Source organism: Mirounga angustirostris, unplaced genomic scaffold, assembly GCF_029215605.1.
Source record: "Mirounga angustirostris isolate CCGP_5_RB_7025 unplaced genomic scaffold, mMirAng1.0.hap1 SCAF_1, whole genome shotgun sequence".
Lineage (NCBI taxonomy): Eukaryota > Metazoa > Chordata > Mammalia > Carnivora > Phocidae > Mirounga > Mirounga angustirostris.
This window is the reverse complement of record NW_026991709.1, coordinates 77,746,711-77,769,672: the sequence shown is the minus strand read 5'-3', so window position 1 is coordinate 77,769,672 and position 22,962 is coordinate 77,746,711. Positions and strand designations below refer to the sequence as shown.

The 22,962-nt window shown below is 40.5% G+C and overlaps 1 protein-coding gene across 6 annotated transcripts in view; it reads left to right on the top strand.

The window, feature by feature from the left end:
• Positions 1–22,962, top strand: part of LPP (LIM domain containing preferred translocation partner in lipoma) — a 666,907-nt gene that overhangs the window by 216,539 nt on the left and 427,406 nt on the right. For all 6 annotated transcript variants that reach the window (XM_064582229.1, XM_064582145.1, XM_064582041.1 and 3 more), the window contains one exon: positions 3,728–3,935. In XM_064582229.1, coding sequence (XP_064438299.1) covers positions 3,743–3,935 — 193 coding nt within the window. In that variant the 5' untranslated portion in view covers positions 3,728–3,742. The remainder of the gene's footprint in view (positions 1–3,727; positions 3,936–22,962) is intronic.

Sequence of the window (22,962 nt, the reverse complement as noted above, 5' to 3'; positions counted from 1 at the left end):
TACTCCAGGTGCTGTGGAAATGTAGTGAGAGGGTATATAACTTGAACTGGATGATAGAAAACATGAATTATGTCTTTAAGGACTAGTGGGAAGTGATGCTTAGGATCTAAATGATGCGTAGTAGATGAGACATCATTTTTAATTGAGAGGTAGCTAGATCGAAACGGAGAGAGATCAAACCTAGAAGAAATGGATGCATTTCCAGCAGAATATGAAAATGACCTCAAAAGAAGCATAAAATGGCTGTAACTATCATAGAAGTTACTGGAAATATGATTAAGATCTATTATTGAAGAAAGTGTCACATCCAAATGACTTTACAGTAAGTTCTGATAAACTTTTAAAGATCAGATAATTCCAACCTCATCATTATTAAACAAATCCAAACAGTAGAAAAGGATGTAGAACCCTCATATGAAACCTAATGATGATAAGTAACAAAGGGAGAGAAACACTATAGAATGATCTTACTCATGATTCTGTGTACAAAAATTCCCTATAAAATAGCATATTTAATTTATCAATATATCAAACACTACAACTGTGACTGAGTAGGAATTTTTCTAGGAATGCAGAGACGGTTCAGTATCTGGAACTCTATCAACAGGATTCATTACATTGCTAAATTAAGGGAGAGAAAAAGAGATGACCATATCAGTGGAGGCTAAGAAGGGAGATACAGAGATCCTAAAGAGGGATGAGTAACCAAAGAGATCAACTTTCATCCATTTACTCGTTTATCCATAACATAGCTTTCTGGAAGCTTCCTAGCCAGGCATCGTGCTCATTTAGTGAGACTGGCCAGAAGCTGCCAGCTTACTGGGTCAGTCCGTGTGGATTGTTGTAAGTATGATACAAGTACTAGAAGAACCTGGAATTAAGCTACTCTTTTTTTGGGGTGGGGGGTTGTGAGTTAGGGAAATATTCACAGCATCGGAGACATTCAGGCTGGGTCAAGATAAAAAAACAAAAACAAAACACTCGGGCTTGGTGGAAAGTGAAGGGACCAAAATGACAGTGTAGATGGTGGGTACAGCATGAGCAGGAGTGTGGGGTCAGAACCATTCATTACAAATCCTGTGAATGGTGTCACTGGCTCACTGAGGACATACAGGAGAATGGGAGGAGGGGCTGCCTTTGAAGTCATCTTCAAACAGGTAAGATGGCCAGAGCCTGGCACTCTCAGGAGGTGGACCTGGAGGTGTCTCCATGGGGAGGGCAGTATCAGGGTAATAATATGAGGTATTGGGGATAACTGTAAAGATGATGGAGTCAATTAGTTGCATATTGATGCGTAAGTTTTCATTTTTTATACTTTCCCAGAAGTTGCCTGTTCTTTTATATCTATGGCATATCTGAAAAAGCCAGGATTCTACAGTCAGTTGGCAATGTGGGATTGATCTGGAAATGTGCCTCTTTGCTTTAGAAATCACTGCATCCTATATTAACCCATTTTTTTAAGTTTCTATTTTGGAATAACTTTAGGTTTATAGAAAAGTTGCAAGGGTGATAATATTAACCTGTTTAAAATGTACACATAAAATTTATATTACACATGTGCAGACTGCATTAAAGTTTTCAAGTCTTTATTCTGTCCTACGTGGTCCTGGACCTCTGCTCACTTTAGTCATGTTGAAAGCAGAACAGACACTTTCAACCCCTTTCAGTAGAAGACTGAAGCGCAATTAAAAAAAAAATACATATACAAGACCAAGTTTAGTGTTTCTCAGTCCTAAGAGATGGGCTTTTTTTTTTTTTTTCCCCTTAAATCTTGTCAAATGATTGTGAATGCACAGTCAGAGTGAAGAGCCATGAGTAAACCAGATTCATGGTTGTTTTTCTCTATTGGTTTTGTGCTGGGCCTCCATGGTGGGGTTTTAGGAATATGTAAAATCTGGTCCTTGGCCTTTCAAGGAACTCACAGTGCCTGTGCAGACAGGACAAGGAAGGGAGAGGAAGAGCAGGGCCCTGCAACCGAGCGAGGCCAGCGAAAGAAAGCCTGTCACTCTGGCTGTAGTAACCGAAGCCTCCCGAGATTCCTAGTTGGGAGCCTTCCTCTTTGATCCGCGTCATCCTCTTTTACTGCGAAAACTGCACCTCCGACAATTTTCTTTCTCTTACTTTGCATAGCACTTTAGGGCGTATAAGACCCTTCAATGGCATTATCTCATCGGTTGTCCTAAGACTTGCGAGTTAGGGGGGACAGGACTTTATCTTAATTTTGAGGGAGTTGAGGTCCCCAAGGTCCTGATGTGGGGAGGGGGCTGTTCAAGGTCACGGCACTCCCTCTGAGGCCGCCTTTGCCCCCACGCTACCCCGTCCCTCTCTGTGACCCCGTCTCTCCTTGGCCCTGCCGCATGCTGAGGCCTTTATTTTTCCTTGCATTTCCAGTGTTCTTTGTCTTTATAGACATCTGGAGGTAATCATGTAGCCCTCTCAATTAATTCAGTTCAATTAATGAATTACGGGGTGGATTTGGGGCTGGGAGCCCGCGCGGGGTGCCTTCCGGGCCTCCCTGTGCTGGAGAGCTGTTGCAATCAGGCTTGGAGAGCCCTCCTCCTCAGCCAGCAGTCGGGGAGGCTCAGCCCCAGCCTGCAGGCTGCCTGGAGGGGTGACTGGCTCACCCTGACAGGCGAGACATCATTTTTCTTTCCTCACCGATCAGAACAGCGGTAATCCGATCAGAACAGCACTTTGGCTGGGCGGCTTTGCCGGCTCCCAGTTACGTTTTTCACAGATGGGTCCCTGTGAGACTCACTCAGCTCGGCTCCTCATGCTTGTCAAGCGTGGCCGACCTTCGGGTTTGAATATTGCTAGCCCTTCGCTACTAAGTGCTAGTAGGGTCCCAGGCTTTGTGGCACACAGTGTTCCCCTCCTCCCAGTTTACAAGTGCCCCTTGGTGGGGAGCATAACTGCTCCTACAAGAAGGGTCATTTTAAAGTTTCCTGACGTGCGTTGGTTATGCCCTTGTTTCGAGAGAACACTTTTTGTGCTTCCTTGATGTTGAGCCAATAAATTCAGGTTTCCCTCTCTGGGCTTTGGTTCCATCCCACGTTTTAGTTGCCTACTAGCTACTTTTCCCTCGACCCCTGCAGTCACACCAAACATGAGTGCTCTGCACTTTTTTGCCCATGCTGACATGGTTCCGGCCAACCTCTGCTCAGCACTCAGGGCCCAGTCTGAGGGACACCTCATTAATGAGGGCTTCGTTCTGCTTCCAGCCAGAAGTAATCTTACCTTTTTCTGCACCCCAGAAATACTTTTATTTATTTTCATCTCACTTAGGCAATATCACCTCATTTAGGTAACTTAATCATGGTTTAATTTATGTGGTATTCATTTGAATAGGTTATTAATAAAACTGAAGCTTTTTTTCCAACCTGGCTGCTATCAGATTCTCCTACCATAGAAACTTCCTCAGGTTAGGGACCATTTCTCATCCTATCTATTTCCTGAAGAGCATTAGACACTAAACAGGTAGCTGTCAGAAGAGGTGTTCAAGATTGGTTGAGGGGAATGTGCCATTTTGTCCTCCTCCAGTGAAGGTGAGTTTTTCCTCCTCCTCCTCCTCCTCCCCTCATTCGCCTTTTCTCTTTCTTTTTCCTTCTTCTCAGAGAGCTCTGTCAAGATTTCATCAAGTATGGATTAAGGGGAAATAATGTTGAAGTGAGGTAGGTTGCCTCCATTTTCGTGCTTCTGTAAACCAGCTGTGTTCATTTCTCTTTAGTTACAGATTCCAACAATGTCTCACCCATCTTGGCTGCCACCCAAAAGCACTGGTGAGCCCCTTGGCCATGTGCCTGCGCGGATGGAGACCACCCATTCCTTTGGGACCCCCAGCATTTCAGTGTCCACACAACAACCACCCAAGAAGTTTGCACCAGTAGTTGCTCCAAAGCCCAAGTACAACCCATACAAGCAACCTGGAGGTGAAGGTAAGTGGGGGGATTTTAGAGTTGGGTGCCCAGAGTGGGAGAGTTCAATATAATAAAGGTGATCTATCTACACAATGTTGTGTCAGAAAAAGGTAGCCTAAGAATTCAGTGTGCTTATCATAGTTAATAGACTGCCAAAGGTTAAAAACACATCTAGAAACTATCAAAGCCGACTTTTTTTTAGGGATAAAGAGAGTGAGACCTCTTAGGGGTTATATGGCTGTGGTTATATAGTGAGTTAGGGCTAGAGCCAAAACTAGAACCTTGGTCTCCTTCTACTGTGTTATCTTCCACCCCATCCCATTGTCTTGTAGAGATGTGTCTGCCACCCAATTGCCCTTCTCTCTTGCCATTGGACACGTGTCCCCACATGCTGCCAAGAAGTGGTCTGATGGGAAACCCATATGAAGGGAACCTCGTGAGGCACCTGGAATTGTTAAAACTGGAATTGTTTTTTTTTTTTAAAGATTTTATTTATTTATTTGAGATAGAGAGAATGAGAGAGACAGAGAGCACATGAGAGGGGGGAGGGTCAGAGGGAGAAGCAGGCTCCCTGCCGAGCAGGGAGCCCGATGCGGGACTCGATCCCGGGACTCCAGGATCATGACCCAAGCCGAAGGCAGTCGCTTAACCAACTGAGCCACCCAGGCGCCCCTAAAACTGGAATTGTTAAGACTCCCCTAGGCTGCTGTAGGAGAAAGTTGTCTGGAGAGCTCTGTGAGATCTGCATTTGCTGAAAGTCACAGGCAAATGAGAGCGAAGCCTAGTTCTAGGGGTTGTAATAGCAGTACATTCAGTTTTCATCAAGCGGGAGTTGGATGAGCCACGTGAGCTCAGCATCTCGGGTGTGTATGTACCTACACATTCCCACATTGAACCTCACAGGCAGCATGGAGAGTGCCATACTATTGGGTTGAAAAGCTTCCATATTTTTACCAATCAATGTCAGCAGCTCAGCCAAATCCATGAAACAATGACTTATAACTGACAACAGAGGAATGGTAAACTTCTGGGAGCTGAGAGCAAAGAGACAGTGAAAGGAGATTCAGTGCCCCCTTTCTCTGTTCTCTCCCTCCCCCACCTGCACTTCAAAAAAAATGACCTTACATTACCCTTGCCAGGATGTTTCTTATTGCTTCTTGGGTGACATGAGTGTGTTTCTTCCAGCAAGTTTTTGTGAGACTGTTCCACACTCTGTGGTATATTTCGATCTTTCTCTTTTCCTCCTAGTCCTCTCCCTGCCCCCAGCAAACACTTCACTCATCTGTTGGTATTGTCATTAGAATTGAGTAACTTCTTCCAGATATCCAGCTTGTGTGAGGGGGCTGGACGCTTAGGCAGGTGGTAGGGAAGTCAGGCATCAGCGTGTACGCCTGAGCTGGGGCCATGGATCTTTGGGTATCCTTTTTCCAGAGAGGGCAAGAGCTACTCTGGAAAAACAGGAAGTGACACTCTTGGTGCTCTACTAATCTCCGTGGCAGTGTCTGAGTTTTACAGGCCTTGAAGGAGACTGCATCTCCACAGTCAATCCAAGACTTAGAGGAACTGGTTTACTTTGTTCTTTAGTGGTGGTGCTTTACTGGTTGCAGGCCTGGGGCTAGGATTTGGAAGAGAATCCCTCCTCTCCGGGACAGGAAGGGCCGTATGATGGCTTCCTTATTTGTTTTCTCAGCATGTTCCCTTATTTGCTTACTGGGGGCTATGTTATTTTGTCCCCTAATTTTTGGGGAGAGCTGAAATGGACTTCCCTCTAATATGAAAGGAATAAGATAGGCTCCCTCCTGGAGTAGGAAGCAAGCGTGTGAGGAAGCCTTCATCGGTGTGACAACCTCTACCGCTGGAGGGGGTGGGGGCAGGTCCTGTATTAAGGAGGCGATACGTGGCATATGTGAGGGAGGAGGAGCAGGCCGCGATCCCCCTTCAGACCCCTACATTCTGAGTGTGATGAGTCGCAGTGGCTTGGCCCCTTGAGTGACTCTTGCTCTCAAGACGCCCTGCTCTCTTCACTGCCCTCCGTGAGGCTCGCTTACTGCCTGTGTAGTTCTCTGGGGACACTGGTGTCCTCTTCAAAACTCTGCAGCTCACAACCATTTGCTCTTTCTCAGCATCCCACCCTCATCCCTTTGGTCACCTGTCAAAATCCTACTGGTGTCGCCCTCTCCAAAATGGCCAGCCATGGCCTGGATCAGAAGTTCTCATTCCCTTCCCTGGGTTTCCACATGCGTCGTGTTCTGTGACCCTCACATACATTTCTGTTTTTTGTCACTCCTCCTGCTCTTGTTGTATCTCTGTTCAACATGTGGTCTATGCCAAGTGCTCTGCTTCTTCGTAACCATTTTATGGACTTCTCATACAACCCTATGAGGTAAGTGGCTATTTTCACATGGAAAATGGGAAATGGGAGTTTAGAGATGAGAGGTGACCTTCTCTATGGTTTTGTGGCTCCCCTACGTTTCTGAAGCAAGTCTGTTGTCCTCGCCCAGGTGCTCTCCTGCTTGCTCTTCTCTTCCTGGCATTTCTGGCACCCAGGCCCCATGTGATGGTGATACTTCCTTGTAAGAACGTAAGCTTTGTTTCCCCATTTAAGCAACAAGACATGGTTTCTCACTCGTCCTTATGTTCCTCTTGGCTCCTAGTATGCTACTGTGTTTTTAGTAGGAATGATTGTGTATGGTCAAATGTATGTCTGTATGTTCTTCTGTATGTATATATTTGGATGGATGGCGGATGGCTGGATGGGTGAGTGCTCTGCTCAGTAATTCTTCTCTCGCAATAAACAGTTTGGAATATGGCATCCTCATTTGAAGCGACTCGGTCTCATTTAATTTCTGAAGTCTTGATTCTTTCTTGCGATTCTGCCAATCTCGCTCTCTTTTTTTAATATAACCTTTTTTGAATACGTGAAAGAAGAAATTTCCCTTGCATATATACATTTTAAAGATAAATATGGGGAAAGGTTCATGGATATTCAGACTTTGTTTTTAAATGAAGCTCCATCTCTTCATCTGCTCTGTATTATGACATGATATTTGTTGGAAGTGTGAGATTTGCTTTACTTTCTATTTAATTTAAATGTTAGTGCATTCTCTGTTACTCTGAATATTTTTATGATTTATGTTATTTTTTTGTTTACATTTTTATACATTTTTAAAGTTCATATCCATTTTCCTTTTCCTTTTCTTCTTTCTTTCTTTCTTTTTTTTTTTTTTTTGAGGGGGGTCCATTTAGAATGCTCTGCACCATTAGTGAAATCCCCAGATAGTAGGTAACACAGTTTTTATGTGCAGGGTGAATTGAAGATGCCGGGATCTTGTGGCCCAGCTCACCTGTTCTTTGCCTTTAGTACATATTCTCCCTCAGTTTCTCACCCTAGAGTCTTTTCATTCATAGCTTAGTTCAGAGCCTGACGTCTAAAAAGCTTAACTGCAAAGGCAGCAAGTTAGAATTAATAGAAAGCATACAGTCTGTCTTTTTCTGGTGTAAAAGTGAGAAGTGCAGGGCAGAGGGTAGAAGTTATTTGCTCAGATATGCATGGCCTGCTCAGGGCTGAGCTCAGGTCCCCTCTGTCTGAGTCCAGAGTTATATAGGACCTAGGACCATATTCTAGTGAGGACTCTTCCTCACTATGCCATAACCTCTTCATCCACCTCATAGAATTCTTATCCAGTGTGCTTTCCAACAGACTTCCTTATAAATGAGCCTGTCTCCTTCAGTGGACTTGGAGCTTTTGGAGGCAGGGACTGCCTGACTCATGCCTTTACTCCCAGTGACACCCAGCAGGATACCTGCCACATAGTAGGTGCTCTGTAATGTTTGGGGTAATGCTTAGGCCGTAGCAATATAAACCCGCTTATTCAGATCCCGGCTTCACAGCTACCTGTTAGGTGTTAGGTTTGTGTTTCAATTACTTTTACCCTCCTATCCCCATTCCTTGAGGTTTTTAGGCCAGGAGTTATGGAACCACTGCCGCCTGGAAGTTTTCAATTCCATTTCTTACCTTGGTGTTATGTCTGCAATGTCTGGGCTTTGCTTTCTCATTTTTAAATTCTGACTGAGAGTGGCTAAGTACCCACATGTTCTGCACATCAACTTATATTTATGGGATCCCATATGTCATGAGTTTTTTTTCTTTTTTTAAAAAATTATTTATTTAAGTAAGTAATCTCTACACCCAATGTGGGGCTTGAGCTCACAACCCCGAGATCAAGAGTCACAGGCTCTGTGGACTGAGTCAGCTGAGAGCCCAATTGTCATAAATTCCTTTTAAAAAGTATTCTGCTAATAACCTTTCTCTAAAGAGCGTTGTTGTTTTTCCCAGTTAGTTGCTCTTTAGGCCTTCAGATCCCCGTATTTTGCTACCATTGTTCTCAGACTTTCCAGGGATCTTCTTTAACAACTGGCATCTCCTTAGTCCTCTTTGAGTGACCCTGCATTTCTTTTTTTTTTTTTTTTAAAGATTTTATTTATTTATTTGAGAGAGAGAGAATGAGAGACAGAGAGCACGAGAGGGAAGAGGGCAGAGGGAGAAGCAGACCCCCTGCTGAGCAGGGAGCCCGATGTGGGACTCGATCCCGGGACTCCAGGATCATGACCTGAGCTGAAGGTAGTCGCTTAACCAACTGAGCCACCCAGGTGCCTTGACCCTGCATTTCTAAATGTCTTCTCGTGTTTAGTATAATAAGCTTATGAGCCATATATATTTTTTATTGTTTTGCCTTCTAACAAAGTTTATACTGTTAAATGCCTGTATCTTTTTTTTTTGATTGTGTGGTTGCTATGTATGTATGATTTTGTCTCATCATCTTCTATTTTTGGCTGATGAGGACAACAAGATAATGCATTTTTTTTTTTTCTGGTCTTTAAAGTACTAGCCAGTAATGTTCTGTATCCTATAATGTGGGACTTCCATCTTCTCCAGATTTGCAAAATCAAAACCAAACCAAAAACACAAAGCCTTAGACTTGGATGGCAGAACAGGGTATAGATCTTTCTTTTTTGTTCTTGGTAGATACCAAAGTAAGTGAGCTTTCCTACTTTACTGATACATTATTTTCTTGAGATGGTTCTGAAATGTTCCTGTCATTACAACTCTGGGAATTGGAAATAGACATACACAGACACAGACACACACACACACACACACACACACACACACGTGCAAGCTTTTTTTCTCTTTTAATACTCTTGTTGAATGAAATGTGGTAATTATAATAGATTATCATACAGAATCATTTGTAATGTTTCCACGTTTGTAAATTTGGGGTTGCCTTGTGGCCTGAAATTTACTTTCTCCAATTTCTGAAGTTCCTTTAGAAAACATTTTTTATGTAAGATTTTTGAAAAATCGATTGTCTAGGGTATGAATTCAAGGGAACTCTTGCAGTAGAATCCCTTTGTATTTGTACAGCCCTTTATGGTTTATCCTACACTTCCATATTCGCCGTCATTTCATTCTCCAAAGGCGATTCTTGCTGTAGCTCTATGAGTTAGGTAGAACGGATATTATTGCCATTTTGCTGAGTGGTAAACTACCAGAAGTGAAATAACTTATTCAGTAACCATATAGCTAGTAAAATAATAAAGCCGACCTCTACTTTTCACGTCTAGGCTTCTTACTGGTGTTAAAGGGTTCTATTTATTAGAGATTGGGATAGACAGCTTCCTCTAACTCCATTACTTTATTATTACATGATTCTTCTGGGATTAATTTCAAAATGGTTGCTCTTCTCACAAACTATTTCAGCATATAATACCTTATATACTTCTAGATAATATACATAAGACCTCAACTTTCAAGCTTTGCCTACATTGGTTCACCTAGACTTGAAAAATCCAATCAGAATGGGTGAAATCATTCTATTTAGTGAGGGTCCTAAACCTGGAAATTTGTGACTGGATCTTCTTCATGCTTTCTGCTCCCCTGAGATTATTCATCCATTTCATGGAGGGGGAATAATCTGGAGTAGACATAGTAGGTAGAACAAAATGCCATCACAAACAGTGGAATCCCCCATGGTGGAGATGGCAGTCAGTCTTCCTTCATTTCTGCTTTTGTGACAGAGCCATTCTTCATGCATTAATCATAAGGTCTTTGAGCAGCAGAACTAGAAAAGAGTTTGAAGGTCATGTGTTCTAGTTCTTACATTTGTCAGATGTGAAAACTCAGTCTAAGAGGGAAGGGGATGGCTTCCCAAGTTTATCCAAGGGTTTGGGGCTGAACTGGGGTCCAAGCCTGGGTTTCCCAAACGTGTGCATTCCACTGCATCTCCATTATCTCAGATTGAAAGAGGCAAGACAGGCTTGTCTCCTAGGAATCAATGAGTCCTGGATTATTTTTTTATTTTTATTTTTATTTTTTTAAAGATTTTATTTATTTATTTGAGACAGAGAGAATGAGAGACAGAGAGCATGAGAGGGAGGAGGGTCAGAGGGAGAAGCAGACTCCCTGCCGAGCAGGGAGCCCGATGTGGGACTCGATCCCGGGACTCCAGGATCATGACCTGAGCCGAAGGCAGTCGCCCAACCAACTGAGCCACCCAGGCGCCCGAGTCCTGGATTATTGATACTTGGTAGAGAAGTAGCCATTAGTGATATGACACTGGTTTGGCTGGACATACTTATTTTCTCAACAGAAGCTAACATGCGAGGGAAACAGATGACCACCAATGGCAATATAGTTAAATAATGTAGCATGGATTTTCTCTTACCATTTTTGTGTTTAACCTACAGGCCAATTTGGTGCTTCTTCTCTTCTTATGGTTAGTGAACTTTCTTCTTCTTCTTCTTCTTTTTTTTTGGTGAAACCTGGAAGAGTAGGTGGCAGAAAATGTGGGAGGACTGATTTTAAACTCAAAACAGTCATATCTAAATATTTAGACTCACAGTGTGCTAGGTAGTCTCTGGAGTCCTGTAGTTTCTGTCCCTGCCGTGAAAGGTGAATCTAGCCTGTGACTTTGCAGGGGCAAATGGGGGACATCTTCCTTCCGTAATCCTGACAGTCCCATTAAGTTGCCAGCAACTGCATGAGAGCAATTGCAGCTTCTTAGACGTTTGTATAATTATGCATGGTCTGTTATGAGGACAGTCACAAAGTCACCGAAACATCAGGAGCTCTAATGCCACTCGGGTTTGACTGGCATGCCTTTTCTGGTCCGCGGTAAGCGTGTTGAGTCTCATCTATTGCTGTGGAGTGCTGTACAGGAGTTTTAATTTTCAGAGCCTCGGGGGGAAGAAAAGGACAAGCTGTTCATTCATTAAAGGGTCAGATAATAATTGTATTAATTTGCTCTTCACATCACATCTTCCTGAAAAAAATTTGTAGTTCTTTGGGTGACGTTAGATTTTACCAAATATTCACAGGCCTTATTGACACTCTGGAGAGCCAAGGTTCATGCTGATTCGGGGGTCGGAGTATTTACCTTCAAGCCTCAGGTTTGCCACCTGACCTTGATGATGACATTTTTCTATTCCACATTTCCTTAATTTATAAAATTAGCTGGAGAGATTAATTACCTTACAAGATTGCTTGAGCATCGACTATAATAATGAGTATGAAAATGTTTTATAAACCAGAAAATACCTTACAACTCTAAGGAACTGCTGTGGTGTGCTTATTCAATAATCATTTCCCTAAAACAGATTTTGTATCAGGCTCTCTTCTAGGAGCTGAGTGAATGGCAATGAACAAAACAGAGATGAATTCCTGCCCTCATGGAATGTACTTCTTGCTATAATAAATATAATTAACTGTTTTTATTCATAATAAGTAATATTGAAAAATAGTATTTATTTAATAAATGCATCTCATAATCTTATACATACTATATACTAATTATTCTAAATTATAATACTAGTACTATAAGACTAATAAATATGTAGTAATATAACTCTAATTACTACTAACGAAGGTATTAATATATACTGATGAAGATTATTAACTTCAAATAGCAATGATAGGAATCACAGTGCCTCAATATTACATAAACTATGAAATTCTAGACCAGGGTATATCTTAAAAATTATCTAATGCAATCCTTCATTTCCTAGATGAGGACAGTTATTTCACTGATACATTTCTGGGAGGTGTCAGGCCTTTGCCCTAGGAGTGCTGTAAATAACAAACAGAATTGTTGAATTGAAGGCAGGGATTATTACCCCAGTTTTAGAGGCTCAGAGATCAGGTGGCTTGTTCAGTTTTACAGTACAGTGAATGGTCAAGCTGAGCTTTGATCCTCTGGATTCCTTCCACAGTAACCACAGCTCTGTGTCGCTGATGCATTTTGGGTGACTTGTTTAGAAGCTCCAGTGATAGAATTAATTTATGTGGACACATTGGATTAGATGTTTTAGAACAAAGAGAAGTTCATGTATTGTTAACAAAATCTCTTTTATTTTGTAACCTGTCAGCATAATTAACTGTGGAAGTAGATTCCTTAATAAGGTAGTGGACTTCAAAAATGGTGAATAATGCTGTGTTCTGTGGTGAGGTGCTCTTTAATCTTCTTTATTTTTAAATTATATAAATGTATAATATTATTGTCACTCCATATTTTAAATCTAAACAAAGCTTAATTTCTTTTTCAAAAATAAAAGTAAATATAGAAATACAGTAAAATATCACTACATATCTATTAGAATAGCTAAAATAAAAAAAAATTGCTGGTAGGGTTGTGGAGAAACTGGATCGCTCATACATTGCTGGTAAGACTGTGTAAAATGGTATAACCACTCTGTAAAACTTTTTGGCACCTTTTTTCCCCAACATGTATCAACCATATGATTCAGCAGTTGCACTCCTGGAAATTCAATTCAGAGACATGAAAAGTTATGTTCACACAGAAACCTGTACGTGAATGTTCATGGCAACTTTTTTTCGTAATGACAAGATACTAAAAACAATCCAAATGTCCTTCAATGGGTAAATATTTCAACAAACTCTGGTACAACCAAAGAATGCAATAATACTGTCCATCAATAAAAAGGAACAAACTATTGATATATGCAGCAATCTGGATTGACCTCAAGGGCGTGATGCTTAATGAAAAAAGAAGTCAGTCTCAAAAGGTTGCATATACTGTATGATTCCATTTATAAGACATTCTTGAGATGACAAAACTGTAGAGATGGAGAACAGATTCCTGGTTGCTAGGGAACAGGAATGAGGGATGGAGTGGGGCAGGGAGTGGGTGTTCATACCAAGAAAAAGCAACAGGGAGTCTTATCGTGTTGGTGGAGCAGTTCTGTATCTTGGTTGTAGTGGTAGTTGCATGAATCTATGCATGGGATGAAATTGCATAGAACTATATAGACACACAAATGAATGCAGGTAAAAAAAAAATGGTGAAAATGGAGTAAGGGCTAGCTAACACTAATATAACAATGTCCGTTTCCTGGTTTCGATACTGTATTCTACCTGTATCAGGTGTTACTATTGGAAGAAGCTGGATGAGTGGTACATGGGAGTCTAAGCAGTTTTTACAACTTTCTATGAATCTATATTCCAAAATGAAAAGTTTAATAATAAGAAACACATCATACATAAAGATTTCTAAATGTTTTTGTCTCCTTCTCAAGTGCCATCTTATGTGGACACTGAATTGTCTGCACCATACTTTGATGATTATTATTATAATGTATGGCTTAAACCAGTGGTTTTCAAAGCTGACCAGTCATCAGAAAGACTTGGGGAACATTTTGTTTTTAGATTTATTTGTTTATTTGAGAGAGAGAGAGAAAGTGGGGGTGGGGGGTAGGGGTAAAAGGGAAGAGAGAGAGAATCTTCAAGCAGACTCCCTGCTGAGTGAGGAGCCCCACACGGGGGCTCAGTCTCATGACTCTGAGATCATGACCTGAGCCCAAACCAAGAGTCGGACACTTAACCAACTGAGGCCCCCATATGCCCCCGGGAACATTTTTTCTTTAAAAGAAAAAACAAACAAACCCTGGGGCTCATGTCACTACTACAGATTTGGAATTTCAAGGCATCTGCACCAAAACAAAACTAAACTCCCCAGGTAGTTCTGATTGAGGCTCAACCAAAGTTTGGGAACCATTCATTTATTTCAATAACTCCAGGGAATGGTGTTTTAATGCCTTTTGAATCTTCTTCAGGGTACACATTCTCTCCTTAGTTAATGACAGTGGCTTTTGAAGTCTTAAGTATCTTTTATCATGTGAACAATGGAGAGATTCATGGACTCAAATCATTCTTCACCTTGCTGTGCTTTTCCCTCTGTGCTTTTATCATAACAGAGTTTTCTGCATATGTTGTCTCAAGGAATTTTAATTGGGACCCAAAGACAGAAGAAAGAAGATTCAAAAAAAAAAGAGAGAGATTCTTCTAGAATGCCTCAGTATGGGGCACTTGCTATTGTATTACTTCAGGTAACAATGCCTGAAACCTCAGCCTATTTTGGGTCATGACAGGCCTATGTAAATCATCTATAAATGGATTCATTATGGATATTATAAAAATAAATCTGACACCTGAGCCTTTGGGCAAATATACCATATAAAGAAATACCCTGGAACAATGGTTGACCCTAGGAGCTGCAAAAGAGAAAAAAAAAATCATGGCATTATATTTTTATCATCCTTTCTTAAATTTACTGTAGCTAGAGACTGGAAGGCTGAGCACAGCTCCAGAGAAGAGTACAGGTCCCTGAGATGTGACACCTCAAGCTTTCTAGCACTTTGGCCACCAGTATTCTCCACTGCTGTCTGTTCTTTACTTTGCTTTGTGTGTTGCTGATCTCAAACAGAATAGACGGCTTGCTACACAGGATGGGCCTAGAAGAGGTACCATATCTCCATAAAGTTCTGTAAACTAAGTGCTGTAAAAGGATAGGAAGGGTATGCTGTGGGAGGAATTGGGGAAAGAGCCACAGAGGAGGGGCTGTCGGAGCAGAGTTTTGGAGAGTGGGTTAGCTGTGTGCTACGCAGTAAAGAATGATGAACAGCATGGACACCCCAAGCAAAGGGAATAACATATGCAAAAGCTGAGAAAGCTCCCCATCCCCATTCTCAACCTTGTAATTTTGGTGGCCTTTGGCTGATGTCTTTAGGCAGTGAATCTGGGCTTCTGGGCGTCCCTTTGCGATAGGAGCCAAGGAACTTCATTCTCAGTAGACTGAAAATCTAGTATGCTCTAAAACATAGCTGTAGGAATAGCTCAAGGAAGTTGGGTAGCTATGGGGAGGAAGAACCAAGAAAGAAGATCAGACTGACCTTATCACACCATGGGCAAGAAGCCTCTTCCTGGTCCTGGCCAGAAAGATCATGCCATTTCTCCCCAAGCATCTATCATGCTTGAGAATGAGATATTTCTGTATAACAGGCGCTAAGACAGAAAAGAAGGGTAAAGAAAGCACTCCCCAAATTAGATCAAACCAGCCTTAATTACCCTAGTCAAACAAATATGTGAAGTGAAGAAACTTGAAATCTTTTTGTTCTTGTTGTTATGTGTTGCTTTCTTACCTATCTTCATTTTGGGTGATCCTGAGAAAACAGGAAGCAATGAAAGAAGGACTTTATTACGAAATATTCATTACAACTTGCCACTTTAAAGATTGTGTGTGTGTGTGTGTGTGTGTGCCTGTGTGTGAATGGATTTAAATTCCTTTCCCACATAATATCTAGTTCAGTCACCACAATATGTTGTAACATTATTATGGTTCCTACATTATTATAGTTCCTAAAGGCAAATGAAAAATCCAAGATTCAGAGGACCCACAAATGAGGCTCTTAAGTGTAGAAGCCATATGTTGCCAAATTTTAATATTTTGCCTTAAGTAAAATATTACTAATATAAATAATCACTGTGCAATAATAGTTATTGATTATTACTAGCACTAAAATAATTTCTCTGGCAGAACATTGTCTTAAGGATGGGAAGAACTTTTTTAATGGATTTATTAGCCTATTTCATCTGAAAGCTACTCTGCTTTACTGTTAACCAATTTTTTTAGCTGCAGTGTAAATATAGGTATCATCACCTTCAGTCTGCAGAGAATATAATACAAAGTGAAACAACCAGCATAGGGCAAAGCTGGGATTTGAATTCTTGTCTCCTAATTCCACGTATAGAGCTTTTTCTTAGCACTATACTGCATCGTGTGTTAATGCTATTAATGTTTTGTATTAAAAGAAGAAAAACTTATCACTGTTATTTTCCCCAATCATTACCATTCAGAGCTGTTTGAAAATTGAATTCATCCAAATAACATGCAAAAATTACCTGTGCATGGATGTGTACAGGTTAATGTATGGAAGTGTAAAACAGCCAAAGCTATCCCAAGAAGTCATTACCAAAAAGACATTATTTCAGAAAGTTCTTGAATAACCATTTGAAATCTCCATTAATTCAGGTGAATTATGTCATCTTCCTTAAACTTGTTAGATATCATTGGTAGTTTTATTGGCATTAAATTGAGATTAAAATGACATTAAAATTTGCTGTTTTCATTATTGATATATGTTCATAAATGTAATAGGTATTTGGATTTTATTAAGTGCTTCCTTTGTAAAAATTATTTACTAGGATAGATGGCCAATACATGATGTATATCTGGAAATATTGCCGTGACCTTGGAGTGTCCTACATGCCCATTTCATATGGTCCTGTAGATGGATTTTACTTTGTCATACCTCATCCTCTGCCTTTATTCCGTTTCCTCCAGCAGGGACAATTCTGATACACCTCTTGCCATTTTATTGAGTGGGGCTCTGTAGGTGATAGGAATAGAGTGCAAACACATCCTAGTCCTTAAGCAGGTTATATTTTTATTAGAAACTTGACATATGAAAAGGACGAGTTAACTAACAGTAAAGAGCTGTAAATTCTGTGAAGTGGCTCTATGATTATTTTCTTGGACGACTAGGAAAGATGAGTTTACTTGGGGCCAGGACAGGACTGGAAGGCTGCAAGAAGAAAGACTCAGGGCAGGCAGTGCTTAAGCATGGAGACTCCAGCATCAGCTAGATCTGGGTTTAAGTTTGAGTTTACCTCTAATTCTCTAGGAACTTGGGCTAATTAGGTTAAGTAGCTACTTAAGATCTCTCAATTTGTTCTTACTTTAAAAAATGTATATATCTTTAAAATATATATATCTCAAAGAGTTGTTTTCAAAATCCAGTGAATGTGTTGACGGAGTAGCGTACAAAATAATAGCTAACTCAGTGGAAGCTGCCATTGTTATTGCTGCTCTTATTAAAATTAAAGCATGAATAATAGATCTGGGAATCATAATCCATAGTTTTTCATCCATATATATTTTTTAAATCATTATTGTCCAAATGTAACTCTTGCTGGCTGTTTTTGAAAATAACCTTAGTTTTCGGGGCATCTGGGTGGTACAGTTTGCTAACTGTTGGACTCTTGATTTTTGGCTCAGGTCATGATCTCAGGGTCATGAGATTGAGCCCTGCTTTGGGCTTTGCGTTCAGCGTGCAGTCTGCTTGGGTTCTCTCTCTCTCCCTCTGCCCCTCCCCCTGCTCACATTCTCTCTCTCTCTGTCTCTCACATAAATTAATTAAAAAAAGAGAAAATAACCTTACTTTTATCCTTTTTTGCTCTATGGAGGTGTTTTAGGATAGGCTTGTTTTAGTTTGTCCCCACTAGAATGATGATGTTTTGATATGTCCTATTCTGAATTTGTAGAACATGTTTCCCAGAGACTTTACTTGAAGTATGTTGTGAAAAAAAAAGAAGATTTATATTTGTGGTCTCTTTAAGAAGAAGCATTTTTATTATTGAACTGTCATTACAGATAATAATGTCAATGAACATTAAATAGCAAACTATTTAAACTAGTGATTTTTATTAATTTTTAAAATCTTTTGTTTTCTAAAATATCAAATGAAGAAAGAGAGTTTAGAGATGTTATTAATTATATTATCAGAGAAAAAAATAATTAATTAGGAATTTTATCTTGGGTCCCGTTCATCCCTGGGATTCATACTTGAGATTTTGACATTCTCCTGAAGTTGTGTTTACACTTGGCCCATGTGTATGTCTTTTTCAGGGAAAAGGTCCATATGTCATCAGGCCCTTAAAGAGATGCTTAACTCACTCATTAAGAAAGATAACATCCCTTGCCTAAGAGGTCACCAGTGTCTCAAGCCAGTCATATTTTTGCTGCTTAAATAAGAGCCAGATTTCCGTTTTTCTCTCACCAGAGTTAGGAGTTTGAAGAGAGAGCTGAGTATTTCATGGTGGTGGTGGTTGTGTTTCTAATAATTATAGCAGAAAATATAATGCTTATACATACAATGTACACCGTGTATGCAGTTATATCATGTTATATAGTTTTGATATATGTTCATACCATATATATTTGCACATCTCCTCTGGGTATTGCATATACGGGTGTGGTATGGGGAGGGATAAGGCATGAGTTCTTTCCCCTGAGAGGGACGCTGGGCAGGGATAGTGACCCCATATGATAGTTGAGGAGATGCTGGTACCTGGTCTTACAGGTAGAGAGTAGTCAAGAGGAGATTCAAGAATAACTCTTCTGAACCAAAATCAGGTTCTTTATATGGCGGCATGTTTTCTGTTACTTAGCATAGAACTATTGTCCGTACATTTTTACTTATTTCTCTTATATGTGAATTTAAAATGTCATATTTGTTCTGCTTCCATTATTGCAGTTTTGAATGATGATTCATCAGTGCAGTGGCCTATTTTAGTGAACCACAATAGCTTGGGTAGAAAGGGAAAAAAAAAAGATTCAATATACTCAGGAATGGAAAGAAGCCATCTTTTTATAGCTAAAATTGCAAACATCTGGCAATTACTCTATTCTACCTCCCTTCAAAAAAGAATCATCCCTTCAACTGGAGCCTGCTGCTGTGTCTAATCAAGACAGCTATGTGAGCCTCAAGGAGCAATAGGTTTTGATTCAAGGAGGCCATTGCCTAACCCAGTTGGCCAGAGTCTCTTTGGAAAGTACACTATTTAATGCTCCCCATACGGTACTGTATTATATAATGATAATAATGGTAATACGGCAATTAATGGCTGCAGAAAATCCCCTTTTGCTTTTCTGCCCTGGCTCATTTGTGGTGACTCTGATGGCAGCTTTTATATTTTGCAAGTTCACCGTTCAGGTCGACTTTGCCTCTCTCTGTTCTCTGAAGCTTTTTGTACTCCTAGACAGAAGTTTCAGCTACATCAGTCCAACCAACAATTACCCACTGGATTTTATTCTTATAAGCTGGTTTAGTACAATGTTGAAGGAACAAATCAATTTTTATTGCAAGCCTGACAGTGGTTCTTCGAGTCAAAAACAATTCACCGTGGTTATGGTCCCTTAGTACCCCACCCTTATTTCTTATTGAGATAATTGTTTGTGAAACTAGTTCTTCCCTCACTGGCAAAAGTCAACTCTGTTGGCAGGGGAAGTGAGAATGGCTGGTGGTTTGCAATAAGGGCTGAGAATCAGAACTTCTGCATTTTTCTCTTGGGGCTAATGCCAGCTTTCACTCTGGTCTTGACCAATGCAGTTACCTTTCTATTCCCCATTTACCTTTCTCTTCCTCTAGGCCACTGAAGGGTAGAGGTGGACCTTCCTTTCCCAGGTTCTGCCAACCTTACTACCACTGTTCTCGTTTGCCCTGGGGAATCTTAGTCAATAATCCTTGGTAATTTTGAAGGAATGGAAAAGCTGTAGTAGGAAAAAAATAAAACAAAAAACAAGGTTCAAAAGCATGGTGATGTTCAAAAACAGCCTCAAGTACTAAAAATAAGCTGTTTTATAGTGTTAGCTGTTGGGGGTACTTGGAAATCATAGACGTTCAATGGGGGCCCTGAGCTTATGTTATATGCCTGTATTTTGCTTTTATGCTTTTGGTAGAACTTTGTTCAGTACCAAAAGCCATAGCTTTTCCCTTGGTATAAGAATTTTGCTAAGCGGTCTCTCCTGCAGTCTTCCCAAAATCCCAGTGAATTTTGTAAACATCTTATTAACCTGAATGTAGCTTTGGAAGAGATAAGAATGTAACTAGGAATTTTCTGGCTAAAGAAAGAAAGAAAGAAAGAATGAAAAAGAACAAGTACTCCTAACAGCCTAAAATGCATCTCTTACTCAATACAGTTATTCCACGCAGAGCCATAGTGATCTCTAGAATTTTAAAATGGTTCGTGTCCCCTTTTCTCTGTCTCCATTCAGTGTGTTCTTGATAGTTCTGGCCTTCCTCCCTCATGAGCACATCTTAGCCCTTGTACTTGTTTATTACAAGCTAGTGTTCTAGCTCTTTTGCTCTTCCTGAGGACCTTGCTCATGTGGAAAAGGGTATGACAGTGTGCCTTCCCTTTTACTTTTAGAGCTTCAGGTCTGCATACATCCTAGAATCTAGCCAGTGCCCTATTGTGGGGGGCTTTTGATATCTCTTGATGGTTGTCTACCCTCACTACACTTAACATTCACCTGGGACCTCCAAAAAATACCAAGACTTGGGCCTCATTCTCAGATATTCTAATGTAAATGGTCTGGGATAGGCACCATTTTTGGAAAACACTTCTCAGGTTTCAGGAACTAATGAGGTAGGCCATTCTGTTACCTGATACTGATCACCTGATACATCATCTTTCCCAGGGTGTCCCTCCAGGCTTTTCTTAGATATTTCTAGTGCAGGAAACTGAAATTCCCTGTTCTGTCTTTGGACAGCTCTGATGTGTTTTGAAAGCTCACCTTTACTTTGATTTGAAATCTGCCTTCATTTATGTGGGCATATCTCTTAGTCTTACATGTTTACTTAGTACTTAAAGCTATAAGCACCTGCCCTCCAAGAAAAACAACAGTAACAGAAAAACAACTATAGCAATGTGGTCACATCTCCCTGATTGTGACCCAGTCCTCATTAAATGGGACCTCTCCCTTTACCAGTTTTGTGTTAGAAATCTCTGGGAAAGGAACAGGGAGGAGCAAACAGACAAACAAAACAGGTACTTACTCCGGTGAGGTAATGTCAGAGTTACCTTGTCAACTAGACAGTTTGGCTTCATGAACAGGGACTCTGTGCTTGGTCACCATTAAATTCACAGTGCCTAACATGGTCCAGGCACAGAGGAAGCATTCAGTGAATATTCATTGAATAAATAATAGTTACAAAGTTTATTAAGGTAGCTCAGTTCAGATTAAATATATAGAAACTGATAGTTTTAAACATTTATTTATTTATGGTGGGGGGAGAAAGAGAGAGAGGGAAAATGAATGTGGGGATGAGGGGGAGAGGGAGAGAGGGGGTGAGGGGGAGAGGGAGAGAGGGGGTGAGGGGGAGAGGGAGAGAGGGGGTGAGGGGGAGAGGGAGAGAGAGAATCCTTAAGCAGACTCCCCGCTGAGCACAGAGCCCAATGCAATCCCAGGGCCCTGAGATCATGACCTGAACTGAAATCAAGAGTCGGACACTTAACCAACTGAGCCACCCAGGTGCCACCCCAAAACTGATAGTTTTAAATGTAATAATAATTTAGAAAATATGGTGGGAGAAGTTCCCTTCTGCAGAGGGAGTAAAGCTTAAAATACCTACTCACAAATTTAATAAGAGATATGAGGGTTCTACATCCAAACAACAACAGCAAAACTGAAATAACAGCTCAAAGTTCCCTGGAGGGACATAGCCTTAGTAGCAATCCCCCTGCTGCAGATACGTCCTCTCAGGCAGTCTTAAGTTTGCTTTGGCTTGAATGTCCAGTGGTGATGGGAACAGATTTAATTTATAGTGTCACCTGCATTACCTTTAGGTTAAAAAGGTATTTCCTCACATTTAGGTGGAGCCTGCTGCCCCTCAAATCTACTTTTGGTCCTAGTTCTGCCCTTAAAGCTTGCAGTCCCTTCCCTATGAGCCCTTCACGCCTTTAAGATAGTGATCTCTCCCTCATCTCCTTCTCCTCCCCTCTTTCAAGCTGGACAGTTCCACGGCAGTGTTTCTAAAACTTTAAAAACTTTTTTTTTTTTTAATTTGAGATCTAATTGGCATATAGCATTGTATTAGTTTTAGGTGTACAACAGAACGGTTTGATATATATGGTTCTACTGAGAAATGATCAGCACAGTAAGTTCAGTTAACATCCATCCATCCATCACCGCATGTAGGTACACTATTTTTTTTTTTTTTTTCTTGTGAGGAGAACTTTTAAGATCTAATCTCTTAGTAAATGTCAAATATCCAATACGGTATTATTAACTGTGGTCACCATGCTGTATGTTACATTCCCAGGGCTTATGTATCTTGTAACTAGAAGTTTGTACCTTCTACCACCTTTAATTATTTGTACCCAGCTTATCCTGGAAAGCCCCCTCTGTCAGGACCCAAAACTGAATGTGAAGCCATTGAATGCAGATGGAGAATGGCAAAATTCTCCAAGAGGATCCCTTTCCCTTAACAAAGATGCAAGTACCAAGAATTGCCATTACAAATTGTTAGCCCAATCAGGCTCCCTTATAGCACTGTTCTATTTAAATAAAATATTGATATGTGTATGTATATTGACTAATTTATGTATGTATGTATGATATATGTATCTACTAATACTGTGGTGTTTTCATGGTGACCTTTTAAAAAAATCATGTGTATATTTTTTAAAAAATACGGTTTTTCCTTTACTATACGTGGAAAGAATACAGGGTCTTGGAAGGTAGTAAGGCCAAAAATGAATTGAGGTCATTCCTATGATTAGATTAAGTAGTCTGATGAGGACAAATAGCATTTACAGTTGAATAAATAAATTGGAGTTCTTGGAATCCAAGCAAGTCTAAATTTTGAGGAAACAAATTGGAAAAGCTAGAGTGCAGGATGACTAATAGTAAGAGCAAAACAATGGTTACTAAGAAAATTATCACAATTACCTGTATGATTGTTCTTTGCAACAGCTCTCCCTGGTGTATCTTGCTCTTGGGTTTAAGTTGTTTTACAGCTCCTTAATCCTTTATGCTTACTTCCTTTTTTTAAGAAAGCAGGATAATCTGCTACTTTTCTTCTGCCTGCGCCAGTGATTTATTTGGGTGTCGCAGGTACGTGCTATTCT